General features: G+C 35.1%; 1 protein-coding gene across 1 annotated transcript; it reads right to left on the minus strand.

The window, feature by feature from the left end:
• Positions 1 to 393: 393 nt before the first annotated feature.
• LOC124959363 (olfactory receptor 4C11-like) lies at positions 394 to 1311 on the minus strand. Its single transcript, XM_047517868.1, has one exon. It carries the CDS (start codon positions 1309 to 1311, stop codon positions 394 to 396), a length of 918 nt encoding a protein of 305 aa, XP_047373824.1.
• Between the last annotated feature and the right edge of the window lie 10980 nt (positions 1312 to 12291).

Genomic DNA, 12291 nt, shown 5'->3' on the forward strand with positions numbered 1-12291 from the left:
GGAGTTTGAGCATGTATCACTCCATACTTCCTCAGGGAAACAGGCAAATTTCCAGGGTAGCATTTTGTAGAAGCATTCTCTCTAATCTTCAGGTTGACAACAATTTTAACTCTGTTCAGTTTCTTATGGATTACTCTTATGATCACATTCAAAGGGGCTAGAATAAAATCTGGGAAAGGTATTAGTATACACAAATGTACATCACAATTATTTTGTGATTTGTCAGGTATAATATATATATTACAGAGGATTGGATGTGATTATGATTTATGCACACACACATACACAGAGATCTTATTTATCACTAATATTTTATCTTTCTATTACATGTAATAAAAACTAAACTGGTGAGAGTATACATTAGAATTCTCATATATCATTTATCAAGTAAAGTCATACTTTGCTACACCATAATTTTTTCATGGCATTTTTCACTTCTGTATTCCTCAGTGTATAGATCAAAGGATTCAGTAAAGGTGTCCCAATTGTATAAAATACAGCCACCATCTTGTCTATTGGAAAGGTGGTTGGTGGACGAGTATATATAAATATACATGGACCAAAAAATATGACAACAACAATAAAGTGAGAGGTGCATGTGGAAAGGGCTTTTCGCCTTCCTTCTGCATTGTGGTTTCTCAGAGAATATAGGATAACAATATAGGACATAAGTAAGATTATGAAACTCACCATGCAAATGACCCCACTGTTAGAAACAACTAGCAGATTTATTACATAAGTGTCCATGCAGGCAAGTTTCAACAAGGGCTGCAAATCACAGAAATAATGATCAATCACATTGGGGCCACAGAAGGGCAATCTCAAAGCCAGGAAAATCTGCGCTGAGGAATGGATACAAGATCCCATCCAGGCCAGACTCACCAACACACCACAGACTCTCTGGTTCATGATGGTTGTGTATTGCAGGGGCTTACAAATGGCCACATAGCGATCAAAGGCCATGAGGATGAGCACAAATATCTCCATGCAACCAAAGAAATGGGCTGCAAAAACTTGAGTCATGCACTCATTGTAGGAAATAGTCTTCTTCTGAGAAATGGCATCCACAGTCAGTCTGGGGGCTGTGGTTGTAGAGAAGCAAGCATCAGCAAAGGAAAGGTAGAAAAGGAAAAAGTACATGGGACACCCAAGTGTCTGGCTTGTTTTAATGGTCACCACAATAAGAAAGTTCCCCATCAGAGTCATGAGGTAAAGAATCAAGAAGATCCCAAATATTGCCTTCTGTTTCCCAGCATCTTGTGTCAGCCCAAACAGAATGAATTCAGTCACACTGCCATTATACGTCACCATGTCAGTACCTGCGGGCAGCATGCAGTTGACAAATGTTTAGCTTGCATAAAGAAGAAAGTAACAGACATCTTTAAAAGATCAGTATGTTGATATATAAATTCTTTGATTCTACCACATGCAGTTACCTCCATGTGCATTTGTGGTGAGACAAAATTCCCTGGCATCTTTTAAGACTGTGATGTCCTCAAATCTTCTAGATTTCTCTTTTGACCCCAAAACTTACTGGGCTGGAGCAAAAAAAATTTTTTTTTGCACTTGGAAAATAAAAGACAAATATCCTTTAACTATATTTGTTCTTAACTAGTTTGAGATCTGCAGAATTTGTTCTTTCCTTGGATGAGTGATTGTTTTGTAACTCAACCTTCCTATATCAAAATTGGAATGCAAATACTTATTCTGCTTTATTCTGAACTTCAGAATTTAATAAAAGGTTTCATATCCACAAATATAAACTCATCTATGCACATATTTCTTGTATCACAATTTTAACTCTGTACTTTGCAATCTTTAAAACACTCTTCCATAAAATTAAGTATTAATAATACTGAAGAATCCCACCCAATAAAACTCTTCTCAATTAATTTTGCTCACTTTTGTGACCATTTTATCTTCTGTCCCATTAGTATCTTGGATTCAACACATTCTCTAAAATCTATATGCCACTCTTTGTTCTATACCCAAAGGACTTAAAATCAGTATACTACAGTGATACAGGCACACCAATGTTTATAGCCACTCAATTTATAATAGCTAGATTGTGGAACCAACATAGATGCCCTTCAATAGATGAATGGATGAAGAATTGAATAATATAATATAATAATAATAACCTCTTACCAATGCACCCTGGTTTTAGAAATCAGTTTACTGATGGTTATACTACTTTAAGGAAATGCATGATAAAATGTCTTGGATAATACTTCAAGAGGGCATATTAGAAAGCAACTACTCTTTACTCTCTTGATTTTATACTTAAATTTATTTCATACATTTCTGGTGGGATTGCAATTTGGTGCAGTCACTCTGGAAAGCAGTATGGAGATTCCTTAGAAAACTTGGAATGGAACCACCATTTGAGCCAGCTATGCCACTCTTTGTTCTATACCCAAAGGACTTAAAATCAGTATACTACAGTGATACAGGCACACCAATGTTTATAGCCACTCAATTTATAATAGCTAGATTGTGGAACCAACATAGATGCCCTTCAATAGATGAATGGATGAAGAATTGAATAATATAATATAATAATAATAACTGAATATTATTCAGCCATAAAAAGAATAAAATTTGCAGGTAAATTGATGGAGTTGGAGAATATCATCAAAAGTGAGATAAGTCAATCCCAAATAAACCAAAGGCCAATTGATTTCTCTGATTTTTCTGTTATGATGACATAAAAGGCATGAGATCTGGTCAGGGAAGAATGGAGAAATGGTGAATTGTGTAGAGGTAGGGAGGGGGCAGGGGAAGGAAAGATGGTAGAATGAGACAAACATCATTACTCTATGTACATGCATGATTACACAAACGTTGTGACTCAACTTCGTGCACAACCAGAGAAATGAGTAGTTGTACCCCATTTGTGTACAATGAATAATAAATAAATAAATGAAGCAAAAATATTTCATTAGAATATTTGTTTTTCTACCTATAATTTTTAACCTCATATGTTTTCTCATAGGTCTATAATCTGGGAAGTGCTTTATGAAAATCATATAATGCTTCTCTTATGCATATATACTGAATTCCCTAGAACATTGTTTTCTAAAAACATTATTTTAAAAACATTTCCATAATTCCAACATAAAATTTTACATTTTTACTATTTCAGGAGCTTGTTAATTATATGATTACATGGCTCATTAATTATATTATTAAAATAATCACAGTGTCACTTTATATTACGATTTACATTTAGAATCATGCAAATAAATATTCTCTTTTTATACTTAGTATAGCTTAATTACCTATTTTATAGTGTTATGATGTACAAATCTTTGAGAAATTTTACTTTGATTTTTATCTCCTGGAAAAATAATAATACTTTTCCAAGTGCAATATTATTGCACCAATGCTAGAGATAATCATTGTTATTAATATGTATTGTAAACTCTACTTTCATCATTTTGTATCACTGTACTCAATCACTATACATTTATTATAGAATAAATCATGTTATGATAAAATATTCAAAGTAAACTGAGGAATTTGAGAAGAAAAATTGAAATATTGCTGGGAATGGTGGGGGAACTGAGAAGGATTGCCAAGGTCAAAGTCAGCCTGGGTAACTTAGTGTGACCTACCTTAAAATTAATACTAAAAAGGGCTGGAATGCAGCTCAATAATAGGGTACCACGGGGTTAACACTTAATACTGAAGAAAAGTTTCATTCCAAGTCATTTAAATCTATAGGCTCACTCTCCATAATTAAGTGTTTTTACTTTTTTATATCTACTTACAGAAACATTTATAAGTTTATTTGCATATGCACATATCTCTGTATCCTTATTTTATGTACAAATATGAAATGTGTTTCAATGTTGATTATTTTTTAGAAAACTTTAAAAGCATGCCAAAAGTGTATTATTTTGTGACATTATCATCTTAACAGCCTAACAGAAATAAAATTATATTTCATTATAGTCATATACTCTTCATCAATAAAATTTACATTTGTACACATGCATTTCCTTAAATTATTGCCCTTATTATATTCTTGAACTTTTTGTCAGATTATTATTAGAAATTTTAATATTTATCTGAGTGGATATTAAGCTAACAAAGAAATAACTATATTTCTTAGTTATGAATTCTACATTTTATTTTGGTCTGTGTTCTATTATTTCTCTTTTTCTGTGATGTTTTCCACTTTATATAGTCCACTTTGCCAGTTTTCCCATTTTAACATGATTCTTTGTTTCAAAATATTATAAAATTTGTATTTATTCTTCATTCTTCTATAAAAGTTTTTTGTTTGTTTGAAATCCTGAATCAAAGTTATCTAAAATTGCTGAGAGGAATAGAAAAAATGTTCTCCTGGTCTTATCAACTTCTATGAGTACTAAAATAAATGTAGATACATTTGTCAATCATTTAAGCCACTATATGGTTGATATTAGAAAAAGTAGATATCCTCTGTAGCTAGAAATGGCAGCACCTAATATTTTTTAATAGATATAAAAAGCAAATGAATTAAAAGTTCATAATATCTTGATATAGGAAACCCATAATGACAGAAAAAATCTAAACAGTTCTTTTGCTGTGGAGAAGGGTGAAATTCAGAGATATGACAGAAGAGTGTGGGAATTTAGGATGAGGGTCATCAAATCAAATTTTAATGTAAATAAGTAGGAAAAAAAATCTTGAACTAATAGATCAATACAAAATCTCTGGTAATCCAGACTCCAAAGATAATAGTAGAAAAGCTTTGAAAGCAATTTGCCATTCTAGTCACAGTTCATGAAAGCTAGACTGTGAAGTTTGGATACCTTGTCATTGGTAACCTATAAAATCTGAAGCATTAAGCATGAGATCAGCTTTTATTAAGATTTACTCAGCACAAGGAACAAAAATTGCCCAGTTATTTAATGTATTTAACAGGTTATGTTTGAGGGCACTTTGAAGAGCTTATATATAATGAAGACTCTATCTCCTAAAAAATTTCAGAGTCCAAGTTAAGATATCTCTTTTTCTGTCCCCTGCACTTAAAAACTTGGTGAAACAAAACAGTGAATTCACTGTGGCACCAATAAAAATACAGCCTGGCCCTGCAGCTTGCAGGCAAGCAAAATATGACCCATTACAGTTTCAGACTTGCTACTTCCTTTCTTAAAGAGAGGGACCAGATATGCTCTTTCTCAACTGTTCTGTATAAGAGATTGCAAAATTAAAGGTCTTTCATCTGCTTTTACTTATTGGTTCTTTTTAGTGACACATGTCCATAGAATCCTTTTCGACATAATTGTAGAAGCATGGAATATATCTTCCCTCTCTCCACTGTCTGCTCCTTTCTCTCTGTTGATCATTCTGCTGTTTATCTCTAGTTACTTTTTAAATTAATTTCTTGTTCATAGACACAATTTTATCTGCTTTAATGGGAACATTTTTATAGTCACAAAGCCAGGATATTATTCCTTTTGCATAGTATCTTGTACTTCAGTTCTAAAGTGACTTTGGTGCATACCTATGTGAGTTTTCTTCAAGAATTATTAACACACATGCAACAGAAATTTATGCTGAAATTCCACAAATGTCCATATTTTCAGTGGCCATTCCTAGCATCCTTCAAGATCCTTACAGGTTCTTACTGGGATATCTGTACTATGCTATAGAAGGACCCAAATTCAGATATTCCATCTTCTTACTTTTGACATTCTCTCCTTTTTTTTTTTCTTTTGCCTCCTTCTTATCCTCTAAATGAGAAAGTGGGCACTTAAAAAATACAATAATTAATACAATAAAATAATTAATAATTAATACAATAAAATGTTTGCTATGCTTTTCAAATACAATAGTTGAGGTGCTTGCTATGACTTTCAAACCCCCATTCCCTGTAGCACTTACTTGTCCTTTATCCTCCCAAAGCTTCCCCTTATACATGCTCCAGTCACATCTAAAGTTTCTGCCCTCATAAATACACCCACAGTTTCATTCCCTGAATCTTCCATAGCTCAATGTATGATGGCATTTACTCTTCTGTAATCTCCACTCTCTACTTCTCTTTGGATAGAGTGCCCAATTCAAATACCATCTCCTCAGCAAAACCTCCCCAGGGTTCTCCAGTCAAATGAGTTTCTGATTAACAGTCTTGTTAAATTCTTTATTTATTGAATCATGTAATCCCCAGTATATCTTTCTCTCACTTTTGTTTTGCCATTTTGCATTCATTTGATTTTACCATACCTTGTAAGGCAGTCTTGTGCTATTTCAATTTGTACACTTTACAATAAACTGGGAGACAGAGTTTAGCACAGAGCAATCAGAGAAGACCCAGGACCAGAACACAGACCTTTTTTTTTTTGCATGGAAATCTCTTAACACTCTGTCCCCACTGCCATGTAAACTATCACATCCCATCCATCCTGGTGGAGCCAGCACAGAATCAAGAAGCCACGAACAGATAGCAAAGAAAACCATGTAAAATGTTCAGGACATTTCCTAGTTATTAAAGGACTGCAGTCTTCAGGATGGGTCAAAGAGAACAGCACTTTACAGGTGTATCTGAAAAATATCATTGACAGGAATAGAAAGGTTAGAGAATAATAGGAGGAATCAGAACCAAAACATAAAAAAAAATAGTGTTATTATGAACAAGAGTCAGAAAAGGGAGAATTGGGAGATAAGAGAGGGATACTCCCACCAGGCAAAGATAAGCAAAGCACCACAGATAAAGTGTATTCTTCTGAGGTTTTGCTGAAGAGTTTTGCTGCTCCCCACTTCACTCCTTGTGTTATGTCTTCCTCTAACACCAGAAAAAACAAGGCTTACAAGAGACCTTGGACAGTCAACACTAGTATGGTCAATATCAAGATATTCAGTACCAGCAGCCTCATTGCCAACTGACTGCATCTGATCAGTGTGCATCCCTATTTTTATCCTGACTTCAGTCTTTGCAAATAAGAGATGTGCAGGTACCCCTTGTCCCCTTTATCTTCAGTTGTAATTGAGCCTAAGCCAGTGAAAGCTGAACCACCCTGAAATACTGAAAACTTTTCAACATCAATTGGAAAAAATATACTTACAGAATTTTAGATTTCTTAGAAGATGAAATCAGATGACAGTGACTTGGTCCTGAATGGGAAGAAAAAGAAAGAAAATTCAACTGGACTTGAAAACTTACCTATTTTCTTGGGAAGAAAGAGATGACATGTAACAAGATGTTCATACTTTTCTATTTTTCAATTCTGGTTTACTGTGAGGATGAATAACGTACAGTAAATCTGCAGCATAAAAAATATGCTTTAGATTCATTCACTCTTGCTTTCCATTGTAGAATCTATGACAGAAGAGATGATCCAGATAGATCTTTATAGGAGGCCTAAGTTAGAATCTACCAAAGGATTTGGAATATTGACAGAAAATTTATTACTTCTCTTTCTAAAAATTTCTAGAATAAAAAGAAAATATCACCACAGTTCCATGAAGAAGTACTCTTGAAGTCAATTATGTTACCCCAAAATATTCTCTTTGCCGAACATCTCATTTTCCTCCATCAAGTATTTATAGATATTTCATAAAACTCACAAGTGCCCAGCCTCCAGAGGGTAAGTACCACAACCCTTCCCAGAAAGTCCTGAAGGATTTGCTCAATGAGCTACTCACCATGGTTAACCCAGGCACACAGCAAACCCTGAGCCAATTAGTTCCAGGGAAGGATGGCAGGAGGCAAATTCAGTTACCTTCCTGTTCTCTTGGTCCATCCTTGGGGACAACTGCCCTTTCAGTTACCCAGTGAACCATCCCAGCATGCATTAAAAGTCTCATGGAGGTGTACACTATTAAAGTTACCAAAGGCTTTCTCCTGTAAGTGGAATCATTTTGAATGGTAGTCACAACACTCAGCCCAGTTAAAACACAAGTAGACCAGATGGAATTGAATTCTACCTTCATTGCTTATGTTTCTGGGACTGTAGGTGCATTTCTTAACTTCTCCTAGATTCCTATTCTGAAACATGTTACCATCATGGCTGGTGGTGTACAGGAGAGGTGCAGTGCTTTTACAGTACTTGGGCTTGATCCCCAGCACCACACACCTGCACACACACACACATACACATGCATTATCAATTACTACTAATGATTTAATAATTGATAATTTTGAATTAATCCTAATAATATTGAGGATATGCATTATAATACAAGTAGTTAGAAATAAAACTACTTCCCAAAATCTGCATAATTTAAAAAACATTTTAAAGTCAGTAGAGAAAGAGAGGATTTCAATAAAAAGTATTTTTGCACGTTTTCATTTTTAATTAGCATCTTAAAGTATAATTTATACATATTAAAGGCAGCATTTTTAAATGCACAGATGAATTTTGAAAAATATATAGAAATATGTAACCACAACTGCACTGTTGGAAAATTGTCGATTTTACTAATCTATTAAAGGAGTCAAGTTTTGGCTCTGTGTTCTCCTCACTTTTATGTTCTATTTCTTTGCCTCCTGCTATTTATTTATTTATTGTTACATGGTTCTTTCTGAAGACCATGGTTCTTTCTGTGATTCTTTCCTAATATCAATGGATGCTGTTAATCTTTGGAGGTCTTTGATTTTAGTAGCATCCCCACCCCCACCTCATCTTCACTTGGCACTCTCTCTGAGCATATATTGGTCTTGATGTTCATATTCTTTCTCATTATAAGGACACATTTATGTTGGATTAGAATTCAGTGTAATAGCTTCCTCTTAATTTGGTTATCTGCAAATACATTATTTGCAAATAAGGGCATGTTCATAGGTACAGGCATTTAATTTTCAGTATCTTCTTGGGAAAATACAGTTCAATCCATACATCTTTTTGAGAGAAAAAATACTAGGTCTCTTCAAATTTCCTCCAAAGCTCTTCTGGGTTCTCTGCTTCAACTCTTTTTATAGATATGACCCTGCTTCAGTACAAAGCCCTGATTCCTGACCTGTACATGCCCAGAATCAACAAGCATTCCCAGGATAAAACCAGCCACACAACAAGTCACTTCAGTGAAATTCTCATCTTCTTGGAGTCATACCCTTTTCATGGTGGTTTACCCAGAAATTTACCAGTACCTTATATCGTTGATTTCTTCCACTCTCTGGCATTTTTGGTTGTTCAGGACATAAACATTTGGACCACAAAAAAAAAATACACTTTCTAAACTTTGTTATTTATTTATTTACTTTAGAGGTGTGGTTTTGCTATGTTGCCCAGGCTGGTGTCCAATTCCAGATGACCAGTGATGAGTCCACCTCAGTCTTCTGAGCTGCTGAGACTATAAGCACATGTCACCATGCCTGCTACTTCCTGTACTTCAAAGTTCTGTCATTGGATCTCTTTTTTAGAGTGTAATATTAGTGGAAGCAACTATAAAACTCAAAATACGTACAAGTTCGCTTTCCTTTTTATAATTCTATACTCTTGGAAGGGGTTTCTACTGTGTCTGAAGTGCTCAACAATTGCACTCTAATTCCCCTCCAAAATAAGCAAAAATGTTTACCTTCTTGGAGATGGTGTTATGTGAAGGTGGGAACAGACAGGAAATAATAAATAAAACAAGTAAAGTAAAAAGTTAGATAACAAATACCAATAAAGAGAAATAGGGAGACTGGGAATACAGGTCAGTGGTAGAACACTGGTTCAATGGTTGTAAGGTCCTGGGTATGATATTCAGAGAAAGGAAGAAAGGAAGAAAGAGAGAGAGAGAGAGAGAGAGAGAGAGAGAGAGAGAGAGAGATAGAGAGAGAGAGAGAGAGAAATAAAAAAAACAGAAAAACAAAGAAAGAAAGAAAGAAAGAAAGAAAGAAAGAAAGAAAGAAAGAAAGAAAGAAAGAAAGAAAGAAAGGGAGAAAAGAAGGAAAGAAAAATGATAAATAATAAGATGATCAGGTTTTTGATAGGAAAGCTGTATTAAATATGACCATTAGAAAGACCATACGGAATGCAGTCTAGAATATCTTAAGTAGCTGAAACTCCTAGTCAAGAACATTTTTACAAGAGTCCTTTAAGCAGAGAAGGCAGCTGAAAAAGATGATGTTTCAAGGTGAACACCTGCCTGATGTGGTCAAGGATCAAGGTACAGCAAGGAAGCCAGTATGGCTGAAACCAGGAGATGACCAAGTGTGTGAAGTGTCACAGGAGGCCAATGAGGCAAAGAATTCCAAATCGTTGTCAAGATTTTCCTCTTTACTCTGAGTGAGATGGAGCCATTGCTGGGTTTTAAGCAAGAAGTCTCTCTGATGTTGCTTTAGTAATAACAATATTCTCTGGTAGTTTAGCTAAAAATAGACTTAGCAGATGAAGGGTGCAGATAGAAAGAATGTTTATGGACTGTAATATAAGTAAGAGATGATGGCAGGTAGACTAGGATAGTACATATATTTTTGATGCATATTTTTTCTAATATGTTAGGTGTAAGCTGTGATATTTCAACTCTTGACTTCCTGGTTTTAGAAGGATGACTCTTGTGAGAAGGTTGCAGACACAGTGTGTTTGAACCAAACATAATCAATCACTGCATGTGAAGATATCTATCCAACATGTAAAGGAAAATGTCAAATAGTTGACTACAGAAATATGGATTCAAGGGAGATGTTATTTCAGCTTTTTTGCTGATGCAACTAAAAGATCTGACCAGAACAATTTTAAAGGAGCAAGTGTTTATTTAAGGGCTCACGATTTCAGAGGTCTCAGTTCATAGAAGTCCAGCACCAACTCTCAGGGCTTCAGGTGACCCCGAATATCATGGTGGAAGAGTGTTGCAGAGGGAAGAAACACCAAGGGTCCTAAAGTTCATTTGTGTAGAGAGGAGTCCTATCACATACTGTCACAGAAACCTCACCACTGACCACAAACTCTCCACAAGAGGAGACACCCCTCGCCCAAGATAGGAACTTCTACAGGCTGTCCTCAATGCCTTGATGAAGCTTAATCCCACTCATGAGAACAGAGAGGATTTGGAGGGACAGTGAAGCTTTGTGTTGAGGTCAGGGAAGCATCAACAACTCTGGGCTATCATTCTCTCCATTGGAATTCCCCATCCCCCAGGAACTCCAACTTTCCTGGAAGACACAGTGAAATAGATTTTTGTTAGAAAATGAGCTCAGTCTTGAACCACCAACATGAAGAAAATATTTTTAAAATGTTGAAAACCTTGCTTCTTTGCTTATGAGCAAATAAGTGACTTTGAATAAAGTACATTTCTCATACTTTCCACTTAAATTTACATTAAATAAAGATCTTATGAAATCTGGGAAATCATTCAAACTGTACTTTATTGACATTTATCAACACTTTCTCTCAGAAGGAGTTATAGGGTATGGGTAGTTTATGAGAATGGACTTTGCATGTGGGCATACTTCACAAGCTTCTCCCAGAACATGGAAAAGTAAAACAACATAGTCTATTTTGGAGTGGGGAAAAGGACAGGAAAAATCAGAAATGTGTTTAAAATTGTTTCATGAAAGTATTAGGGAAGAGCCAGGCACAGTGGGGCATGCTTACAATCCCATCCTCTTGGGAGGCTGAGGCAAGAGGATCACAAGTTCAAAGCCAGTCTCAGCAACTTAGTAAGACCCTAAGCAACTTAGCAAGACCCTGTCTCTAAATAAAAAAATAAAAGGAGCTTGGAATGGCTTAGTGTTTAAGTGTCCCTTGGTGGAAGAAACTATTCTAGTGATGTGAGAAAGAAAGGCCTCTGAAGTTCACTCTCTTCTCATAGTCTCTTGTTTGAAATAACAGAGTTAAATATTGTTCTCTTTTTGCATTGAATATTCATATTAATTCCCATAAATTTGCAGATGCTTAAGGCAGGCATTTACCCTCAGGATCCCCAAGGATACCATACCCTCCAACCCAAACATGAAGATCATCCAGTAGGCAACTTTATTGGGACAGAACAAGGGCAAAAGCAGGCATTAGTGTCAGTGAGTTAAGCTCCAACATACTCTGAGTATGTTGTTAGAAAATGAGCTCAGTCTTGAACCACCAACAAGAAGAAAATATTTTTAAAATGTTGAAAACCTTGCTTCTTTGCAAGGTTTCTCCATATAATTTAAGTTCATCTCTTCGGGATGAAAGAAAGTCTTTGATGATAGTTTTATGCTATCTCCCTGGTGGATATGATTCCAGGTCCCACCACTTATTTGGTATGGGAATCTAAGTAACTGTCTTACTCTCTTTAATTTTTGATTTCCTATTTTTTGTAAAAGGCAACTAGTAAGAAAAGTATTTATTTCAATATTATTAATGTTAATTTCTCATATTTCTAATCTTGTCTTTGTTT

The sequence above is a fragment of the Sciurus carolinensis genome, chromosome 11 (assembly GCF_902686445.1).
Source record: "Sciurus carolinensis chromosome 11, mSciCar1.2, whole genome shotgun sequence".
Lineage (NCBI taxonomy): Eukaryota > Metazoa > Chordata > Mammalia > Rodentia > Sciuridae > Sciurus > Sciurus carolinensis.